Source organism: Acomys minous (assembly GCF_964271855.1).
Source record: "Acomys minous genome assembly, chromosome: 3".
In the NCBI taxonomy this organism is placed as follows: Eukaryota; Metazoa; Chordata; class Mammalia; order Rodentia; family Muridae; genus Acomys; species Acomys minous.
In genome coordinates this window covers 52,396,935-52,419,973 of record NC_140485.1, presented here as the reverse complement: position 1 = coordinate 52,419,973, position 23,039 = coordinate 52,396,935, and the positions used below count along the sequence as shown (strand labels likewise).

Below are 23,039 nucleotides of genomic sequence, written 5' to 3'. Positions count from 1 at the left end.
TGAAAATAGCATTAACCTGACCAAGAAAACAGTGATGCAACCAAGAAATGGATTCATATGCGGTGGGGTGGTGATTTTTTTTTGAGAAAATAATGGCTAACTTTAAATCTGACTTTGGAACTTCCATGTGCAATTATGAAGTCAAAACATCTCTTGAATATGGAGAAATGGTGGAAGAATCTGGGATAAGAAATTGGGAAGCCAAGCCGGGCTTGGAGCATACACCTTTAATCCTAGCACTCAGGAGGCAGAGGCTGTGAGTTTGAGGCCAGCCTGGTCTACAAAGTGAGTCCAGGACAGGCAAGGTCACACAGAGAAACTCCCATCTCAAAAACAAAACAAAACAAAACACCAAACAAATAAACACACACACCCCAAAAAAGAAAAAAGAAATTGGGAAGTCATCCACCACAGTGCAGGCACTCTATTTGCTTACTGCTGCTTAACCAAAGCACACACAGTGCTATGAATTGGGGACACAGGTACAAGACAAAAAGGGGCCTTCTCATGTGGTATTTACAACCCAGAAGCTTATACCCTCTTTGCTATACGTCCCCTTTGTCAACAATATCACTTCGTTGCAGCTGGTTTCGCTCAGTGGTATTTGTGTTGCCTGTGAGCACCTGGCTGGGACTGACCCTGCTTCAGGGTCAGGCACACCTGCAGGAATCCTCCAGCTTTAGGTGGTACTCCAGCACTGAATGTAGTTGAGGCTCTTGTGCACAGTGGTGGAAAGGGAACTACGTGACAGAGGGATGGGACCCCACGAAGTCATCTCTGGAGTTATTCTGCTGACTCAAGCCACAATGAAGTGACAGCATCCTGGGCATTGATCTGAAACACATTACGTTAAAAACAGAAGCAGCTGCCTCTGAAATGAGATCAGGAAAAGCAGAGCTTTGAACCGCAGAGCTTTGTAGTTCAAGACCAACAGTTTGAAATTCACCTGCCACATGCAACTTTTTTTTCTTTTCCTTTCTTTCTAAAACACCATTTATCTTTGGTTTTTGGCATCCATTAGGTTTGAAAGGTTCTGGTAAGGAAATGAGAAAAGTAAACAGAAAGGGCAGGTGGGTACAATAGTCACCCACACCAGGCAAACTCACTGATCCTTCGGGAGCACACCAGTGCCTCTCTGGCTCACACAGAGCTCTGGAGGTCAGGCTGGTCCTTGCTGCAGCACAGTTCTCCGCAGGCGCTGCAGCCCATACAGCAGGCATATTTCTGTCCTTCCTTCCTCCTCAACTATACATGCTAGAAGGGAATGGAGTCCATAGGGCAGCCCCTGCTGACAGGGTTTACTATATTCAGATTTCTGGTTGGGGCAGCCCTGGGGGCTGGATGGGGCAGGCACTGAACTGAAGCACCAGCAAGCCTGGCTTTACACTCACAGCTGTGGCCATTCCAGCTACCCTGGGTGTGGCCTTGGAATCTGAAGTTGGTGCCCAGTGAAGTGTGTGATCAGTAACACAGACCTGCTAGAAATACAGGCTGAAGGAAGTGCTGTCATGATAGAGCTTCCCCCAAGAGTGCAGCACCAGAAACACCCTTTGTCCAGCTCCCACAGATCTCCTGGATGTTTATATTCTCATTCATGCTGACTCTCCAAGGAGTTCAAAACTCCCTCACTATTTCTTGCCCAGTGGCTGCCCCTGTTCCCAAGATTCCACTACACTCTCATCACTATTCGATTCCTTTTTCAGCTCTTGATTAAGCCACCAATCACACCTTTTGGAACAGCTCAAATCCACCTGACCACTCAATAACATTCTTGGCAAAGTGTTCCAATGATTCCCTCGGAGTCACTACCAATGATGGCAGCCTTTATGAGAAAAGAGTAAGCATACAGGTTGTGTGCTGCTTCCCAGCCTAGGTGCAGAAACAGGAAGCAAGGTAGATCTTCCGACTTTCACTGGAGGGTGTTTGAGAAGACCACAGTCATCAAGAACTTCTTTCAAGTGTTTCTTATAAGCTCTCAGGGCAGATGCTGAGATCAGATGGACAAAGGAAAAGGAGGGAGCCCCATGTGGTCTATTGCAATCCCAGCCATTGGGTGGCTAACTGTGAGCCTGAGGCCAGGGTGGGTCAGACAAGCAAGACTCTGTCTCCAAACAATTAAAAGGAGGGTGAGGATAGCTGAAACCCGCTGCAGGGGCCACTGCCTGAGGTGGAAGCTCATCACTAATTGACACTACAGCCCTAGCCTTTCTAGTTTCCAAGGTTAAGCCACTCAGTGGAATGGTATTTTAAATCTCAATATCTTCCTTCTTTTTAAAGTCCTGGCCGGGGGTGGGGGGGGGGATCAATATTTATGTCAGGCTGGTTTTTTTAATACTCCAGTGTTCCCAGCAGAGTATAACAAATCATTTAGCGGTGTGTTCTCAGAGATTCTACCACTAGTCTTGTTTTTACAGCCACTCCCTTCATAAGGTGCTGCGGAGAGGACCGGCCAGAGAGAAGCCCTTTTTGCCTCAACTCAATCATCTTGGGGTGGAAAGGAGCCCCTCCCGCAGGCACGATTCAGCTGATCAGGAAAAGATAATTTGCTACAAAAACAAGGCTTTTGGCATCTAACCCTCCAGTGCATCACAAACTTCCTGCTATTATCTAATAACCCCCCCCAGCCATCACTGTTTCCACGGTAACCGACAGAGAAATAGCAGCCTGCCAAGTGGCTTTTGTAATTCCTTTTCTAGTTTGCTCTTCTGTATAGAATTAGAGTTGGATGGGGGAAAGAACCAGGATAATCTTTGCAAACAGGGACATGATGTAGTTTGGAGAATACAACTGGGCTTGGGATAAGTAGTGCAGAAAAGCTTTCATGAACCCACTCTGATAGGGTACGAAGACCTGTTGATGAGTATTTGGTAAGCTTTTCCTTGTCTTAGGACGACAGACAGGCTGGCACTGGCACGTCTCTGATTTGACCCATGCAAAAGAAGGAATCAGGTACACAGCAAGAGCAAAGAAGTCTACTGTGGCCTTAGTACCTTGCTGTCACTAGAGGAAATAATAGTTTACTCTAAAGTCAAAATAAACAAGCAAGACTCAACTCTTGCTCTGACTCTTCCAGCAGAGAACAGTGAAGGAAGAAGGATGGGCACCTTAACATTCTGTGTTTAATGCTGACAACACAGGCTCGACCATTCAGAGGGGGTGTAGAGGCTGGAGCTTTCCTACAATCTTGGCAAGGGGTAACTGTTTGAAATAGTGTAGAACACCGGGCAGCTTTCATAAGATCAGCAGCCAGACCGACAAGGCGCCAGGCTGCAAAGCAAGCAGCTGCTACTGGGGTGGAAGAGTCTGAATTTGTGTAAAAAAAAAAAAAAGAAGCAAGACTACTTCTCTTGCTGGTCACGGTAGTGAATGCTTTTCCAGCACTGGGGAGATAGAGGCAGGAGGATCAAAAGTTCAAGGCCTTGCCGGGCGGTGGTGGTGCATGCCTTTAATCCCAGCACTTGGGAGGCAGAGACAGGCGGATCACTGTGAGTTCGAGGCCAGCCTGGTCTACAAAGTGAGTCCAGGACAGCCAAGGCTATACAGAGAAACCTTGTCTCAAAAAAACAAAATAAAAATAAATAAATAAATAAAAAAGTTCAAGGCCAATCTCTGCTACAGGAGATCTCACCTCAGAAAACAACAAAGGATCTTTGAAAGTAGCACCAAAGTCTTCTGTCTCAAAACTCCATAATATGTGGGACTCATGAGATTTCCTGGCCCTCATCTGCTGCGGATGAGGAAGCAACTCAGCCAGACAGGTGACAGCCTCTCGTCTGATAGACCTGAGCAAATAGGTCAAAGCTGATAGGAGTGTGGGACACTCCCTCCTGCAGTCACTAACTCAAATGTCTTGTTGGCAGACAGGAAAATTACAGCCAGTAGTGACATTCAGAGCCAGGTCCTAGGAGTACGGAGAGTCAGTTCTTTAGTCCCACACAAGAGTGACTTAGCATGTTTAGTGTACACTTTCACTTTAGGTTATGAGTCACAAGACTTATGCTCTGAGCTACCACCTGGATCTAGATGGAAAAGCAAAGACCAGCAGAGCCTATTCCTTTGAATGCTTCAGGAAAGGGCCCATTTGCAATAAGATGTATGCCCTGAGAAATCCATGGTTGTCAACTCAAAGAAAGGCTTCTGCGTTTCGTTACATTTATGGGGCTCCAAAGCTTTGGAATCCATTAATGAAGCCTGAGCGAGGCCTCAGAAGTTTAGACATGTGCTGTGTTTACTCAAGAGTGGAACTTCTAAGTTGTAATCACCAATGTGTGATTATAATCTCAAACACAATAACACTCAGTTTCTCCATCTTAAACAAAAGTCAAAACTGAGAGCATGCAAAAGAACTGTGCCAAAGTCAATCAGTGAGAACGAAGCCAGGAGCCAAAGCTTACTAGAGCCAGTAACCTGGGGTACTGACTGTTTCTTCCCGAACTCATTTCCATAGCCAACTTTATTTCAAGACCTCAGGTACATTTTCTCACTTATGAGATGTATTATGTTCCATTAACTCAGCTGGCACAGTTGCAGACCAAGGACACTGAGGGGCTTGACCTCTTTCATTACTCCATGACCTAGCCTTTCCCCAGGTTCCTGAAAACAGACTTCAGGAAGCCTGGGAAGAGTCAGCCTCAGTGTGGACAGTCTCTCTCTTAAACAGTTACTCACCAACAATGCTGTATGTGTTTGTTACGTTTGCTGACCACACACTAGCCTACAGCGTAAGTTAGTACCAAGAAATCATTCTTGCTCACCACGTGCTGGGCTTTGTTTTGCTTTGTTTGATGGCTATCAGAACCCAGGGCCTTGCTCATGCACTCGACCACTGAGCTGTAGCCCCAGGCCCTGAGACAGGTCTAAGAGGGGATGAAGAGCTTCTATGCTGGGAGGGGAGACAGGAAGCGGGTGTTTCTGGCACTAACACACTGCTAATGTTTAGCAGTTGGGAACTGCATGTACATTGAGACTAACTACCCCAAGAGCATTCTTTGGGAATTCTTAAGTTCCCATCTATAAATAGGCCCCTGATTTTTTTCATAAGGGGTGGTGCTGAATGCATGTGGGTAAAATAGTTGCTGAAGACTTAAACACTTGGCAACAAAGCAAGTAACTGTGAAGAACCAAGAGAAGGTGACACCAAACCTTACAGTACTGGAGCTGGAGGAGCGGCATGCTGCTTACTCACAGCTACTGCAGCCCCAGGAGCTGCCTGGAAAACAGCTGATGTTCCACCTATCTGCTTGAGAAGAGGGTTTGTAAAGCCATCAGGCATACAGTGTTCCTCCGCTATTAGTAATATAGGAATCTTAAAAAGAATAATTCCTCATACATGCAGTGTGGGATCCAAGTGCAGGCCCATGTGTAGAAGAGTAACTACACTGAAAGACACCAGCGAAGGGCAGGCAGTCTGGCACTCAACTCTGACTCCCTAGTCCCAAGAAGCCTCCCAGAAAATGTGGGCCTAGTTCTTACATTGGTGACTGAGAATGCTCTACCAACAACAACCGAAGTTTAGGTGGAAACAAAAGCAAAGAAAACTTGACTAATGGAAATTATACCAACAAATGGAGCTTAAGGTCATATATGCCAAATAACTCAACGTGCTATACAATGGCATGTGTGGAAACCCAATGGCACTGCAGGAAGGCAATCTTACATAGGCCTGCTAACTGCATTCTTATGGAAGTATTTGAGGGAGAAGCAGCAGGAGCTCTGAGTAATAGTCAGGAGGCATGAATTAGGTCATAATCAAAACCCAGCCTGCTGGCCTTCCACACTGCCGGGGCTGGCTTAGCTATGCGAGCCGAATAACCAGGAACTCTGAAACCAGGACGACTTAGTGAGTTTCCTCTCCTGCAGTTTCTTCCAGCTTTCTTTCTATCTTTGTTCTAAGGTTTACTTTTGATTTAAACATTAGAGCTGGACTTGGGGGGTCAAACGCCATGTAATCTATGTAAGAGCCAGAGTGAAAAACTGAAATTCAAATTCAACCTTAACTTAGGCTCACTGTTACTTATAATCTGGTTTGAATTTCCTCTCCCTCAAGAAGTCACAGGGTCACAAGTCTTTCAGAGGAAGACTAAGAATGGAAAGAGGCTGCAAGATGCTCCCTCACAGAATAGTGGCAAGGCCACAGTTTCTTCAGGGGCATCTTTCTTGTGTTTCCGGAATCTCCCTTCTTGCTCCCACTGCTCTGAGTCACCCTTCTATAACTCTTCAATCACAGCACTCACCACGGTTGCAGTCACTTACATGCTTGGTCTAACAGATGCCTTGCCTAGGAGAAGGACTCTATTTGTCCTTTCCATCAGTGGTAATGGGCCCACAGGACCCAAAGGGCAGACGATTCCTGTTGGAGAGGCGAATGCATGAGCGGACCCTTTGGAAGCCACATGTTTCCTAGGCAGGAAGCAATCAGTTGAGAATGGTTCCCCCGTATCTCACACCCCCACCCGCTAACCCTGGAAGCAGAGGCTTTGAGGAGCTCTTCACTGCTGAGGAGGGAAGGGAAAGCACGTGTCTAAGGCAGAGAATACTTACAGGTGGGGGTTTCTTCCTCATCTCAAAAGTCCGAGTGGCACCAAAACTAAGTGAAGCAATGACAGGGCAGCTCCCCAGAGATGGTTCATCGTCACTGTGCCAGTCCACACTGTCCTTCTCATCCCGGTAAAGATTACAGAGCAAAGAGTTGAAGGTGTGGCCAGTGTTCTCCTCAATGCGGCTCTTCAGAGTGCACAGCACGGGATGCCACTGTCAGCAGGCCGAGGCAAGTGCAGGACAGACACACAAGACACAGTGGGCAGCCATGGAAAAACAGAAAGGCAAGATCAGCGTTCTGAGGACAATGTAAAATCAGAGCTGAACTCTCAGTTCAGCGAGGCTATGGCAGGAGGACAGAGCATTCAGACTAGCCTGGGCTATAGCAAGGCCCTGTGTCAAGATAAATAAACACCATTGGTAATTCATTCAAAAAATGTAACAACCAATTTGTGTAATTTTGTAGGGAAAAATGTCTGTAATTTCAATACAAAAAATGTGACAAGAGTGACCCCGCTTTGCAAATTCCACAATGCCTGCTTTCTCAGGAGGCAGTGTGCTCTCCCTCTTCTGTATTTACTCTGCTAAGACCCAAGCACAGCCCTGTCAGATAGTGGGTTTTGTGACTGCATCCAAAGCTCAGCCCGTGCTGGTTTCTTGAGTTAGCCTCACTTTGGAATAGGATGCTATCTCAAATATTTCGTGATTTTTTACATTTAAATGCAATGGTTTATACCAATTGAATCGATCTTTACCCTTGTATGATTTTTCTAAGATCTACCCTTTGTCACCTGGGAAACACCAGTCACAGAGTGTAACAAAACATCTGTAAATAACGTCACTGATCTCATCAGAGAAGTCTAGTTATGGGAAGAAGCCAGGCTCAAAGTGATGGATACTAGTTTACCCAAAGTCTAGTTTTTGCTTGAAAATTCACCTTTTATCATTGAAAAAAAAACCCTGTCCACTGTTTTCACTGAAGTGAAACTAATTTTATTCGTTGATGAGGAAATATTAGTCAGATTCTCAGATCTGAACAAGTCTGCCAGTTGTTTTATAAACGTAATCTATGAGGAAAAAAAGAACAACTGAGTCCATCACAATCAGTTTTTAGGAGACATGCTTTATTTATTCTTTTAATTTTATCAAATGAACTATTAAGATGTACTTGAATGCTAATATTTAATAAAACTAAGGTTACTGTTTCATAAGGCCAATCTTCAAAAAGTTAGCTTTACCTTTTCTTTTTTGAGACAGAATCTCTCTACATAGCCCTGGTTGTCCTGGAACTCACTTTGTAGACCAGGCTGGCCGGCCTTGGATGCAGAGATCTGCCTGCTTCTATTGGGATTAAAAGTGTTCACCACTTTTGTCTGTCTCAGCACTTTATTTTTAATTTACTTTATGTATATGTATTTTTATTTTATGAGCACAAGTGTTTTGCCTGCATGTATGTATTTATACTATGTACGTGCCTGGTGCTCACAGAGGTCAGAACAGGGCACCCTATCACTTGGAACTAGAGTTACAGTTGTGCACAGGCATGTAAGTGTGGGGACCTGAACCCAACTCCTCTACAAGATCAACAAGTGTTCCTTAACCTCTGAGCTACCTTTACAGGCCCCTTATTTTTAACTGTTAAAATTACAATTTGGTTGTGTGTGTGAGCTCACATGCGTGTGCACACAGCACACATGTCAAGATCAGAGGACAATTTGCAGGAGTCTCCCCTTTCACCATGTAGGCTCTCGGGACTGAACTCAGGTCATCATGCTTGGGGGCAAGCGCCTGTACCCACGGAGCCATCTCATGGGCACAAAACTCTGCATTTTGCATGCTCTAAGTAGGTATATGCAGCAGTGAGGGGCATAGGGATCGCTGGCAGTTTGGTGGTGCTTACGTGCTCCCTGTTCATCCATTTGCAGTTCTGCAGCATCAGAGCAGATGCTACACAGTTATATGCACACACTCTTGGCATTGCTGCGAAAACATACATGCATTTCCTACAAAGGCTTCCTGGACCCATGGGTTGTCCTTCAAGAACTGTTGCTTCCAGGAGCTTTGGGAACAGCCGTGTTCCACCTAGTAGTGGCAGGATGGATGCTCAGAAAAGACAGCGCAGTGCTGAGTCTAGCCCCTTTCCCGCCACAGAAGCACTGGACCAGCACAGCTTTACTGCAATGTCAAGCCAGAATGAAAGGTGGGCCTCTCTGTGGCTATCAGCATCACATTTATTACTATGCAGAGATTTTAGAAAAGAAAAGAAACAGTAAGAACAAACAAAACAGGTCAACAAAACAAAAAATGTTTTTAAGCTGGCACCCACTCAAGAGAACAAATTCCAACGTGAAATCCCAGGCACTGCATGGGACAGCTGTGCTTCCTGCCCACCTCCCAGCTGTAATCTACCTGCACTGAGAGACAGCAGATGCTAGAATTACACACTTTAACAAGAAAACAAGAGGTGCTGGACAGATGGCTCAGCGGCTAAGAGCACTGGCTATTCTTTCAGAGGTCCTCAGGTCAATTCTCAGCACCTACATGGTGGCTTACAACCACCTATATTGGGATCTGATGCTCTCCTCTGGTCCACTGGCTCACATGCAAGCAGAATACTGTATAAACAATAAATGTGAAAGAAAGAAAAAAAGAAAGAAAGGAAGGAAGGAAGGAAGAAACAAGAATATAAAGAAGATGGCTTTTCTAGAATGGGCTAAGGATCTCATTAGCATTTGCCTGACTTGCTTGGGACCCAGCACTGTGACAACATCGTCTGCATTATGTTTCTACGTGGGGATATGTTTTTTTCTTGGCTATTCTGGTAGTGAAGTATAGAGAAAGGGAGATATGGGTGGGTAATGGAGGATTAATTTAGACTCTTCAACCAATTCTCTAAATAGAGATCCTTTAGAACCCAACATCTAAATTAAAATTCCACGTCATCTTGCTGCTCAGGAAGGCATTCTATCCTTAAAAGACATCTGAGGGGAAGCGTGAGAACACAGAAGGCAGAGAACAGACTTCAAACAGAGTTGGGTGGCCTCAGTGCCACAGCGGTGAGTCTGGGGCTACAGAAGAAAGAGCTCATGATGGCGGCACTTGCAGCTGATGTTTTAATCTATTTATACAGCAGGTTCATTATCATTCAGTTTGTACAAAGACAAACAGGCTTTAAAACCTACAACTGTAGGGGGACCTACAGCTAAAGCTGGGCATTGGGCCCATATCTGTAACCCCACTGTGGGAGGCTAGGGAAGCAGGATTTTGAATTCGAAGCCATCTTCAGCTATAGAGATTTGGAGCCAGCCTAGTCTATCTAACGAGGCCACCTCAAAATAAATCTCTCTAACACACACACATACACAAACACACACACACACACACACAGACACACACACACACACACACACACACACGCACGCTAAATACATTAGCAACAAACACAAAATTCTGCAATAGGAATTATAGTTTGAGCATCTTTTATGTGTGGATATGTGTTTGCACATGTATGTGCTTAGAGACCAGAAGACAATTTCTTGTGTCATCCCAAAGGTGCGGTATGGTTCTTTCATTTGTTTTTCTTTTTCAAGACAGGGGTTCTCTGTGTAGCCTTGGCTGTCCTGGACTCACAGAGATCTACCTGCCTCTGCCTCACAGAGTGCTAGGATTACAGGCACCACCTGGCCTTGCTTTATTATTTTTTTGACACAGGACTATTCACTTGCCTGGAATTCATCAAAGAAGCTAGACTACCTGGCCAGCAAACCTATCAACAGTGGGATTCCAAGTGTGGCCCACTGTGCCATTTCTCCTGGGTTTGTGGGGTAGGGGTCTCAGCTCAGGGCCTCGTGCTTGTGTACCAAGTACTTAGTGGCTATTGTGACAATCTTAATATCTAAGGAGAGGCTTGCTTGAATAAAGTAATGTACTCCAAGTCTATGGAATATAATACAGGTTTTAAATCAATATAGACTATTTCTGATATTAAAATTCGCTAATGATATACAGTTAAGAGAAATACACAGATAATTTTTTAAAGTTTTATTCTTTTGTTTTATTTGGTTGACTGATGTTTTGTAGTGCCAAGAACAAAACTCAGGATCTTTGCTCTCTAGGTAAGCACTGTTCAACTAAGCCACACCTCCAAGTCACTTTTGTTTTTCCAGGGAAAGGTTTAACTATTTCAAACCTACCTTTTCCTAAGCACGGAGCCTATAATTTCAATAAAAGTCAAAAAGGCTTGTCATTGAAAAAAAAATCTTTTGAAAAAAAATTTTTTTGTTTGAGGTTTTTGTTTTTGTTTTTTTTGAGACAGGGTCTCTCTGTGTTAGCCTTGGCTGTCCTGGACTCACTTTGTAGACCAGGCTGGCCTCAAACTCACAGCAATCCACCTGCCTCTGCCTCCCGAGTGCTGGGATTAAAGGTGTGAGCCACCACGCCTGACATTTGTTTTCATTTTTAAAAAATGCCTCCAAAGTGAAAAACATTATCCAGCAAGGTTGTATAGCTTCTGTACATTATAAACATGGCAGTTTTAAGCCCAGGAGCTGCCCCCAACAGACACATAGCAATGTCTGCTGAGAAAGCTGACTGATAAGCTTTAACTAATGAAAAAGGACCTCCCCACAGCATGCTAGGGTCCCAGCTTCACTGCTGGGGCCATCGACCAGCAGGTAAATGGGTGTAGCAGAATAGAGGCAGCTCTGTTCCTTCAGCATCTCCAAATCTACTTCAGAAAAAGGAATCTCCACTTCTGACACCATAGCTTCACCGAACTCTAGAACAGAAACCTTCAAAGCGGCAGACTCCTCCTGTGACAGTCTGTCCTGTACTCCTGTGTCCATGTTGTCTCTAGGTATTTCAGCACACAGTTGGTTTGTGCTTACATGTTGCTAGGACTTTAAAACATGCCACATTCTGTGTGTTCCAATGAATAAGCAAAACGCCACTTCTTTAAAAGTCTCTTTCTTAAAGCATAACATTTTTGTCAAAGGCAAGAGTCCAGGAGCTAAACAGGGAGCTATTTCTTGGACCTTAACTCTAGCCTTTGGACAAGTTTATTTATATACTAAAATATCTTTGTCTACTGTCATGGAATTTTTTTAGGAGATAGGGTTTTACTGTGCTGTTCAGTCTGGCCTTGAACCTATGACTGATCCTCCTTGCCTTAGCTTCTTGAGTGGTAGGGTTACAGGCATATACTACTATGTTCAGCTATCACAGAAGTCTTCCAAAACAAAAGAAGCAGTAAAAACAAGCCCAAGTGGCAATCAGCTGGATGTCTGGGAACTGTACCCACAGGATGAAGATAAAGTTAACACTCAGTTTTCCCACTAGTAACAACAGAGCTGAGACACAGAAGGGTACTCTACCCTCACTGCCAGCATCAGGGATGTGCTGTACTGCAGAACACAGCAGTGTTCATGGAGGAGGGGCAGGAGGAGACAGCTCATTCCCTTGGGACCCTAGACTCCAGTCCCAGTTCACTGTTCATTTCTGCCCCTCCTCTGAGCTCATCTACAAATCATGAGCACAGAGAGGATGAGAAGCAGGGGTTTTTTTGTTGTTGTTGTTTTGTTTTGTTTTGGTTTTGCTTTGGTTTTTCGAGACAGGGTTTCTCTGTGTAGCCTTGACTGTCCTGGACTTGCTTTGCAGACCAGGCTGGACTCAAACTCACAGTGATCTACCTGCCTCTGCCTCCTGAGTGCTGGGATTAAAGGGGTGCACCACCACACCTGGCTTGAGAAGCAGGTTTTTAAACCCAGAGGAAAGTGGGAACTGTCATGTGCCTCTATGAGGAATTATTTCCAATACTCGATACGTAGATGAGAAAACCACACCAGTGACATTGTTTCAACATACGTGAGGATTTGGTTCCATAGTGATTCTTGAGTAAGTGTAAGGAAGCTCTCCATACCATGCTGTAAGTCTTGGTTGCGGATAAGTTATATCTAAGAAAGAAAATAAAGGGCTCTTGAGACAGTTGATGCAGGTTGAGGTGTGCCTGCTGCCAGCCAATCTGTGCTTGTCCTCTGCGAGAAGTGCGAGAAACACAAAGGAAGAGGAATGACCCCAGTCCTTTCCTCTGACAGGATATGGGAGGTGGCTAGTGGAACCTGAAGGAAAAATGGCGTGCTGGCAGGGAGAGCCTGAGCAAAGGCTCTGCAGAGGGAATATGCACCATCTGTCATGGCAAAAGAGGAGCCTCAAAGGCAGAATATGGAGCCTGGACCTCATGAAAAGGAATCTGTGGTGCCAATAATCCATCTGAAAACAAGAGAACCTGGTGACCTATATGCCCTAGCAATACTACATGTCCTCTTGATATAAAGAGTGCAGGCAAACATACCACATACTTGCTTCCGTTACAAGTGTGCGGTATCTAAACTATTTTAGAGAGTTCAGGGGTTACTGTCTCTTCCCAACAGATGCCAGTCACAACATGATTAAGTGCAGGGTGGGTACATGCAGCTCAGTGGTAGAGCTTTCCAAGCCTGCACACAACCCTGGGTATGTTCCCAGAACAGCCGAAACAGAGGCCGGAGAGCCAGTGTTCATAAAGGACAAGCACACACGCACACACATACACTGGCCAGCAGATATCATGCATTATTTTAATTTACTTAATTAACACAGGATTCTTATAATTTATGTACTATTACTAAATTTTAAAGATAAGAAAACCCAGAATTACAGAGTCACTGAAGTATAATTTGTTCAAAATTAACAATTACATGGAATGTTGAAGCAAGCAACCAAAAGCCACACTGTGAAAACTCCTCTGGGTAGGGAGAAGGCTTCCCTAAAAAGGCTGGCTCCTATTCTGGCATGTGCATTAAACAAAAAGTAGAAGAAAAAGAAAAAGAGCCAATTACATACACTTTGTCTCTCTTCACAAGCAATTCAAGCTCCTTGTCCTACAGAAAGAGTCTTTGACAGAGCACAGGCTCCTCCTAGTGGGCATGTGTGGTATCACAGGCATTGCTGGTGCATGGAGAGCAACAGATTACAGGAAGCAAAATCAATTCAGCTGCACCTTTGCAAGCTCAGGAGAGCAGACACTGAAACTGAAGGAGCCTGGCTGAATCCAGTGAAAGGAAAGGGAGAACAAAAAGTTAGTGAGAAGGACTTCAGAAAAATGAGTGCCAAATGGATTAGCAAAAAGAAAGCTCTGGAAACTTCTGTGAAGAAGGCACTTGGCACCACCTCAACAGAGGAGGCAGTTAAAGTGAAAGAGAGAGGCATGCTAGGCCACAGGCCAACCATAGAGGCTTCCTTAGCTCTCTGAGCTCTTGCCTCTCTCTTGTCTGCTCTCCCTGACCTCTGGGCCTCTGCAGGCTATGGCTTCTGCCTGACACACTCCCTCCTATCTGTCTCTTAGGGAGTTTTGGGTTTTAACCTGTTTGAAACTAGCTGTATCTCAGATGCAGGAAATCAAAAACATTTGAATGGGGACTAGGCAGCAACAACTGTGGCCCAGTGGCCTACTTACCCTCTCTGATACCCATCCTCTGTTTCCAGGGGACATCCTGACAAAGCTGTTCCAATATCCAGTCAGCTTCCTTCACGTCAACAAAGCCAGGATATAAACACACCCTTAACACAGAAAGAACCATCATTAGCTAACTACACAGAAAAGGTGGACTAGAGTTGGTTAATTAGACCTTCTCTCTAAAGGGAACACAGAACCATCTCACCACCTCTCTCCCATCAGATCTTCATGAAGATAAACTCTTTCATGGTACCACTAAAGACACAAGGAAATACAAGGGATACATGCAGCTTTTATAGATTTCTGCTTTAAACAGTATTAAAGATGCTTCCAAGGAGATGAGAGGCAGAAATTACTAGCATAGCTTATCTTTGAAACCTTGGGCAGGCACTTAATGCCCCTCAGTTTCTAAAAGTGTAACCCAAAGATGACATAAGGTCATTATGAAGAGTAACTAGTAAAACACAGGGACCAAAAGATGGCTTTTAAAATTACACCAACTAGAAGACAGAGACCATTGTGGCTTTCAAAACAAACATACTCAAAAGAGGTCTCCTTGTCTTACTAAATACATTCTTTTTTTTGTTTGTTTTTGGGGTTTTTGTTTGTTTGTTTGTTTTGTTTTTTTGAGGCAAGGTTTCTCTGTGTAGCCTTGGCTGTCCTAGACTTGCTTTGTAAACCAGGCTGGCCTCAAACTCACAGCCATCCACCTGCCTCTGCCTCCCAAGTGCTGGGATTAAAGGCGTGTACCAGCATGCCTGGCCTAAATACATTCTTATCTAGACACAGGATAAGCCAGCTCTGCACCAAGTTACTGTGAGTGGTGGGGGTGTGGAAAAAGGACTCTCTCTTTGGGCCTTGCTTCCTCGTGAGAGAGACACTGCAATCACAATAGTTATTGTAACTGGCAGAAGCTGTGGAAATATTTTGTAAAAAGGAGGTATTACCCAAGTCTTGTTCCTTAATAAGAAGACAGGTTTAAGAGATGATAACTCAAATGACAGCCGCAGTCACATTCCAATCAGTCGTCACCTACCTAGACACACCTGTGGGCGACAGGCTGATTTCATACACACCTTCCCTGCTGAAGAGGCAGAGGAAAAGCACATGTTAGTGTGAGGATGAATAGACCTGCCTCCCCAAGGTCCTGGCACACTAGAATGAATGGGTTAGCTATAGACAACACTGTGACAGAGACATAAGCTCCACCCTCTCTAACAGCTAGACAAAGGGCAACAGTGGGAACGGAACCGATAGGATCCGGCCATGGAGACAAAAGCAGGAGAAAGCAGCCTGATTCTACCCCTCTAGGTCTCACCCATAATTAAGGCTAATATGGTTCCAGAACCTATCCCCAAAGCAGAGTTTGGGATGAGGAGTACACCCCAGGCGGCAAGAGCATCTCAAATCCTTGAACTTCTGTTACCTTCAAAGACACATATTTAGTGAGCTCTTCCTCTGAGTAAAAGCCTTCAGTGTCCCCATAACTGCGCTCACGGTCCTTGAGACCTAGAGCCTCTGCTGACAACTCCCAGTCACCGTCCGTCCTCAGCATCAATTGCTTGTTTACACCCCATTGACACAGCACCATGGGTGTTTCTAGCCCATGCTTCTTTATGCAGAAAACTTGCCTACCAGGCAGCAGCCCCTATTCAACCACTGCCAGTTTGGCCCATTGCAAACTTCTGACTCCTCTACACAAATCTCACTTAGCCCCACTGCCACGCTTTCCCTGACCACTAACTATAGTGAGAATTTTGGCTTCTTTAAAAACCCAGTAATGTTATGTGACTATAGTTTTGTTTTAATCCCAGGTGTAAAATATGGGGTCCTTCAGATTGTTCACAGCTGCTAACAATGGTTGGTCTTGTACTCTAGGATGCCATCTGCACATAGTTTACATTTGGAATTCTGGGAACGTTTACGAGGGTAATAATGCAAGAGCCCTAAGAGGGCCTGTGGTGGTTGCTGCTCCTCCATCTGCTACTGCTGCTTTTCCTCCTGCTCCTCCTACTTCTGTTGTTCTTCTGCTCTTCCTCTTCCTCCTGCTCCTCCAGCTCCCGCAGTTCCTCCTCCTGCTGCTCCTGTTGTCCCTCCTGTCCCTGCTGTTCCTCCTCCTCCTGCTGCTCCTCCTGCTCGTGCTCTTCCTCCTCCTCCTCCTGCATCTGATCCTTCTGCTCTTACTACTCCTCCTGGTGCTCCTCCTCCTCCTGTTCCTCCTCCTGCTGCTGCTCCTCCTCATGTTCCTCGTGCTGCTGTGTCTGCTCTTCCTCCTCCTGCTGCTGCTCTTCCTGTTGTCCCTCCTCCTCTTCTTCCTGCTCCTCCTCCTGTTTCTCCACTTCCTGCTGCTCCTTCTCCACTGCTGCTGCTTTTGCTGGATGTCTGGTTGCTGGCATTCTGATGACAGAGACTGGGCTTTCCCAAAGGCACTCAATGCCTCTAATCAGCAGGAAATAGTCTAAACAGATCTATGCCCCATTTCCCTTCCAACCTTTCTTGACTACCTAGTGTTGGGGTGGAGAAGGGTGGTAGGTATAGGAACCCAGTAAGTAGCTAAAAAGCCCAATTACAAGAAACTTCACCCATCTCACCTTGAGTCAATATTAGATCTTACATACAAAATTACAACTTCCTTACATGGCTATTTTATCCCCTAGTTTGTGGGTCCCTGAAGAGGCAAAGCGTGGCTTATTCTCACAGCCTGCATACAGTGGATGGGTGAATTTAATCAAATGTGAAAAGGTATGAAACTTACAGATATGCAGGTGTAAGGTTCAGGGCAGAAAAGCAATGGAGAAGACAGATCACTTATACTTTAAAGGTTTTCCTACCACCTCTTTTGAGGGTTCTAGTCAGTGGTTCACAACCTCTTAGGCAGCTGATGAGCATAGCTAGCATATACTTCATAATGACCACATTTCTATAGAAGTCATCTATGTAAGTCCTGAGGTTCGAATACTGTGTTTTAATGAGATATACTGCCTTTAATCTAGACTGTTTGACTCTAAAGATGAATCACATTTCTGAGAACTGGCAAAAAAAAGTCTAGGAGAGTTAACTTTATATTCAGCAAGGCTGTACAAACAGGGGTGGATGCTATGACTTTTCTCAACTTGCAAACTTACTATTGCAGCCTAACTGTAATGGTTTCATGGTCTTGTCCATTCTATCAGTGATGGAAGCAATACTGCACAGCTACTATTCAAACAGCCAAAGACTAGCAGACCTAGATAGGGCTTAACTAGTTAGGATACAAATCTTTAGCATACAGTAAAGGAAATCAAACTCTAGGGAGATGGAAAGAACTCTCGACTGGTTATATAGCTAACTAGTCACAAAGATAAGACTAGAAATGTTTTGAGATTATGCTGATATTTTTGTTAGCCTCAGTACTTGTACAAGTCAATCTACAAACATCTACATAGCATAGGAGACTGCTCATAGGCAAGACCATCCACCTGATATCATGGCTAGCAAAAAGGATAGTTCTTACTGATAATTGATTTACATCAGGTAGAAGGTGAGAGGCAGAAGAAAAGAAGCCAAGTATCTCTCATCAGCTTTGGAGAACATTTCAGACACAGATCAATATAAGAGGAACATTTAGCATTGCTTAAATTGCTCAGGAACAACCCTGCGGTTTTAATAAGTGGGCTGGCGGGTCACCTAGGTTACAGCAGTTCACAGAAGGACTGCTAGTGAAATGGTCCTTACAGGCTTCTCAGCAAGCCAAGCTCCAGTGACTCAGGAAAAAGCTTTTCTGTGTTCAGCTTACTCTTACAGACAGCAGTTAAAACAGGGCTAGGAGAGCGACATGAGGCAAACTTTAGTGTGAAAAGATCTTGCTGTGTTTGCTATGCCATCAGCAACCCCAGAAAGACTCCTCAAAAGATCATGTTCAAAGTCTGAGGTAGGGCTGTTCCTACCAGCTAAGAATTTAGTTATTGGGCTGTTCTCCTTCAAGTGGGAAAATCATGGAGGGAAAACGCCAGTCATCCACTTCACTGTGAATAATGCTTACTTACTCAATCACTCTGGGTTCTGGGGCTGTACGTATAACCTGCAAGGAAACAGGTAGATCTGAATTCCGTAATGGCCTCCAGGGGCCAACAAGACTCTTTACCTCTCATTTCTAGCCATAACAAGCCAGGTTTACAGCTAACCTTTTTCCATCCCCCTCCCGCTACCCCAACACTGCTTGGCCTCTGCAATTCCCAGAACTATGTCACACTGGCAAGCTGACAGAAAAGGTGATCCAATTAAAACTAATCAACTTTCCTCTTGGCCAGAAACTCTGCAAAACCCTTTTTATTAATAAAGGAGATTTCTTTAAAAATAGAAGATATACTCTAACAAGAGCTCTGATATTTATATGACTGTTATTCTATCAAGCTACTTACTTTTTCAACACCCTTTTTCATATTATTTTTTTAAGTGAGGGGCTCAGTTGGTAAAGCACTTGCTATAAAACCATGAAGGGCTAGATTCAAATCCTCTAAACCCACATAAAGGCTGAGTGGGCACAGAGGCTTGTCTGCAATGGTGGAGCTAAGGAGGTGGAAACAGGGACCTCTCAGGACGAACTGGCTGAATAGACTAGCTGAACTGGAAAGTCCTGGATTCAACTGAGAGACTCTGATTCATTATAAGGTTAGGACTATTGAAGAACATACCTGATGTCACCCTCTGGCCTCCGTACACACATGCAAACACTTCTATAGGCACATACACGTATGCACCCATATATGTGAACATGTATTTGCATAACACATACATGAAAATAAGAACTGGGAGTCGAGCCCGAGGGAGAGCACATGCCTGGCATACAGAAGACCCCAGGCTTGATCCCCAGCCCTGCAATACTCTTGTACCCCCAAAACTACATCTTCTATTTTTTTTTTATTCCCCATCCTGGGCGTGGCTAAAAAAATCAGGCATTTTTACTACAATAACTAAAATTTCAGAAGGATTTCTGTAACAGCTCTGAAGGGAGAAGCATCACTATAGAACTGTTAAGACTTTAGCTAGCCCATGCCAGCTCTAGACACGGAAGAGCTGGTGGTTATGGTAGCGGTTCCCTGCCAACAATAGGTGGAGGGTTTGGAGGGCAATATGGCCATGTAATAAATGGGGATAAATAGGGACAGAATACAAAGAATCTTCAGGCATACAAGAAAACTGAAATATTCCACACTTCATTATTTCTAGAAGCCTTTTGTTCTACTACTCACAAGTAAATTTATCCAGCCACAGTTGGAGTACTTGCTACAGAAACATAGCTTTTATAAGCAAGCCTTCGTTACTATTGAAGGAGAAACAACAATTTACCAGCTGAGGTTCTTTGAACACAAAGTTTCTGCCAGACAGCTGCTGCTCCTTGCTCCTCCAAGTCTGCCTCAGTGTTTGGGAAAGATGGCTCCCGGCAGTAGTAGCTGAAATTAGAGAACAGTCTAAACAAGAGCCAATAAAACCTCCTTGAAGATGACCTCTGACCTCTGAATGTAACTGACAAAGACAACAAACAGCCTCAGCACACTCTGACTGAGGCACTAAACATGAGAAATGGAGTTCATACCTTTAGCACACCATCCACAAGACCAGACAAAATGCCAGTCACATTTACAGAAACACTATTAACAGCTTCGGAGGGAGCTTATTATAAACCAATGGATGCAAACAGATGATGGCAGCTGTCCACATCCTCACAGAGTTCCTGCAGGTTCTTACCTGGCTGAGCAGTCGCCTGGCTCTTGGGAGGAGTAGCCCAGGCTCCCTGCACTCGGGCTCGCCGTCTTTTGTCCTCCATGTTGAACAAAAAGTGTTCTGTTCTGAGATTTCAGAAGATTTCATTCCTGATTCAAACCATGGGATGGTTACCTGTTTTCAAAAAGAAACGAGTGCTTTATTAGAGGCTGTGAGGGCCTGGCTAATAAAGAGTAATTATAGCCCTTTCAGGCAGAGGAGATGGCTCAACAGCAACCAGAGCCTTCACAGAAAGTCAGCTCTCCTTACAATGTCTCTGTTGAGGGCTGACCTGTGGGAAAGACTGTAAGCTTTGTCACAGGTAAAAGTAGTCTTGACGGGCTCTACCCTTGGGGCACCCCATGGATAAACCTTTGTGATAGACTGAGTGGAGCCATCCTGGGCCTGAAATTTAGGAAACAGACCTGGGGACTCCACCTGAACTATTGTTTTTCTAATTGACCCTCAATGAGAGAAGGAGAAGCCTTCACACGTAACACAGACAAGCGGAGAAAAAGAAGACAACAGGTTCAGACCGGGCTTGAACACACATGGATCAGCGAACAGACTAGACCAACACACAGGCCAGAGACACCTAAGGATCCGTCCCATGGAACGGATACCGAAAGCTTCACTCTTTTTTCCCTCTTGTGTAAACTAGTTGGGTTGTATAATAAAGTTTAATTGTTAAAAAACAGAGCCTACACTGACCTCACGTGGACTGCTGGCTATCCCAGCACTTTAACAATAGGCGGTCATCACAAACTGTGTTCCTCAGATTAGTTTAGGAGCAGAACAGTACAGCTGCAACATTCCCATTGTCCACAACATGAATATTGAAAAATAGGCCAAGACACAGTTTCCTAGTGCGTTGCTACTTAGTGCCCCACTTCCTCTAACGAATTTTCCTAGAAGCTCTAAGGCCATCTGTGACAGAGAAAGCTGAAGGACTTCGACCACATGAGGTAAGGGAAGCACAGAGACCAACGCTACATGACCTCACACATAAAGAGTTAAGAAAGTAGAATGGAGTGGCTGTGACCAGGGAGGGGGATAGATGGAGAAAAGGACACTGTGGATCCAAAGCACAGAGCCTCCCTCGGACAAGAATATGCTTTACTGATCTACTGCACAGAACAACGACCATCAATACCAAACCACCGGAGATTTCAAAGTTACTGGAGTAGATTTTAAATATTCCCACCACAGGAAGGTATGTGAGGTAACAAATGTATCAACTTGCTGCACTCATTCTCTATCACAAGCAGTCAAAATGTCACAGTATCCCATAAATATGTACACTTGTCATGTTTCAAATTAGACAGCTTGGTGTGGTGGCACACAACTTTAATCCCAGCACTCAAGGAGGCAGAGGCAGGTGGATCTCTGTGAGGTCGAGGCCAGCCTGGTCTAGAGTCCAAGACAGCCAAGACTACACAGAGAAATCCTTTCTTGATTAAAAACAAAAAACAAAGAAACAGACAAAAAAACAAAATCCCAAAACTAATAATAGTAAGTTTAAAGTCTAAAATATCCCTGAACCACTTTCAAAACTATCATTTAGCAAAGATTCCATTTCTGTGTTTATAAGAAACAGTGAAGGTAAGATATGCTAATATGTACAGGGAGCAGCGGCTTAGTGACTTACAAAGTCACTCAATATTGACTGAAAGTTCACCTTTCATCAAGTTCTATCCTTGAGCTAATCAAACTCCCTACATTTTTGCCCATAAGTTTTACCCTGTAACAAATACAGAATCCAGGAGTCAGGCCACATGTCCTGAATCTACAAGCCACTTTTTTTTGGGGGGGGGGGGGGGTCTAGGAAAGCTTCAGGTTCACAAAAACAACCCATTTATTGCTCAGCCCAGATTCTCCAGGCCTCATCAGAGCAGACCTGGGCTTAGGATTCTATGTTTACATGTCCTTAGGTGTTAGGAATTACGCTTTTCCCAGCACACACGAGTAACCCCAGCACAGGAGGCCTGAGTAAAATATTGAGATCCGTCTCATCAACAACAATACACCATGTGCTGAGCATTTATCAGGTAGGAACATGCAGAGGCTGTCATCTGCCCCAAAGAATTAAGGACATAATCAAACCCAACTCACGAGATATGTGAAGCCCCCGTGTGTCATCTTCTCTGAGGCCTTAGGGGCATAAGAAGAGGGAACTAGCAGTGATCCCCGAAGGCCTCCGACCCGCTCACCTTGATGCTCTCTATTCACGCGGGAGCTATGCCACTTGTCTAAGGTATCTGATGAAAAGAAAATGCCCAGAGTGCGTTCTGAAACTTAGTTTGTGGAGTCCCAGAATTTACGTACTAAGCAAGGTCCCTACCACCCTGGGATTCAAAGCTTGAAAACCTTAAAAAGAACAAGGGCTCTGCAGGAGGCGGGAACTTGCTTTGAACGAATGCAGACCTGTCCCTGTCCCACCTGCAAACTCTATGGCAGCTGACGTCACCCACTGAGCTCCAGCCTCAGTATGGTTGAGGTAAAGTGAACTAGAAAACAGCCTGGGTTGCTTTCCCTAATATAGACCGATTCCCTTCCGGTCGGTGGCCTAGGAAAGGGCCCATGGGGCTCCTCACATGCCGGCCCCGGGCCCTCGGCGGCAAGCCAGGAGCTGGGCGCTCCGGACCAACCTGGCTGGGCGTGAGGAAAGTTCCCGACGCTCCGAAGCCGTTCAGCTGTCTGGACGCCGCTGGAGGACTTTCAGAGTGAAGCACCAACTCCTGCACCGCCCAACCACAGGCTTCCGTTTTGCGTACTTCCTCTTACGTCACACACTGCCCCGGCTTCCTGTGTGTAGTCCGGTGTCCGGGTTGCCCCACATCCTTGGCGCCTAAAGGACCGGGCCGAGATGCCGAAGGGAACAGGATCAGAACCGGGGACAGGGTTCAGGCGTGGCTAATGCGGCCCTGGTGAGGCAAAGGTGGGAATGAAGATGAGCCTCCTAGGTCTAGAGCCCAAGGGCATAAGCTCCCGGAAACTAGTGCTAGCATCTTTGGTCTGTGTGGAAAAGACAACCGCAGTCTCCCTGAACTTGGTGTACTAACCCGCGATTTGGGACAACTTGGGTCATGGTGTGTTCAGCCATAGAATTCACTTGTTCTCTTGAAAACCATGAAGAGCCCAAAATGTGCTTCGTTCCTACTGTAGCCTGCTCATTTTTCCTTCATAGCATTGAAGGCAGGGCATGAGACCACTACTTAATTGTCTGGGCTCCTCAGTGCTGAGTAAACTTTACTTGAGTCCACAGATC

At 45.0% G+C, this 23,039-nt stretch overlaps 1 protein-coding gene across 5 annotated transcripts in view; it reads right to left on the bottom strand.

Moving 5' to 3' along the window:
- Window positions 1-22,571, bottom strand: part of ALKBH3 (alkB homolog 3, alpha-ketoglutarate dependent dioxygenase) — a 30,746-nt gene extending 8,175 nt beyond the window's left edge. Inside the window, exons 1-9 of one of the 5 annotated variants that reach the window (XR_014778400.1) lie at window positions 22,420-22,571; window positions 19,757-19,906; window positions 19,358-19,461; window positions 18,055-18,089; window positions 15,066-15,113; window positions 14,030-14,133; window positions 12,400-12,488; window positions 6,541-6,750; window positions 6,253-6,349 (exon numbers count right to left, since the gene is read on the bottom strand). Coding sequence is in view for 4 of the 5 variants with exons in the window: in XM_084777909.1 (XP_084634035.1) it covers window positions 6,292-6,399; window positions 6,541-6,750; window positions 12,400-12,488; window positions 14,030-14,133; window positions 15,066-15,113; window positions 18,055-18,089; window positions 19,358-19,461; window positions 19,757-19,835 (777 nt within the window). In the remaining variant the exon portion in view is untranslated. Of the gene's footprint in view, window positions 1-6,252; window positions 6,400-6,540; window positions 6,751-12,399; window positions 12,489-14,029; window positions 14,134-15,065; window positions 15,114-18,054; window positions 18,090-19,357; window positions 19,462-19,756; window positions 19,907-22,210; window positions 22,352-22,419 lie in introns of those variants that run through there. The other 4 variants (XM_084777909.1, XM_084777906.1, XM_084777908.1 and 1 more) reach the window with 4 other exon arrangements.
- Between the last annotated feature and the right edge of the window lie 468 nt (window positions 22,572-23,039).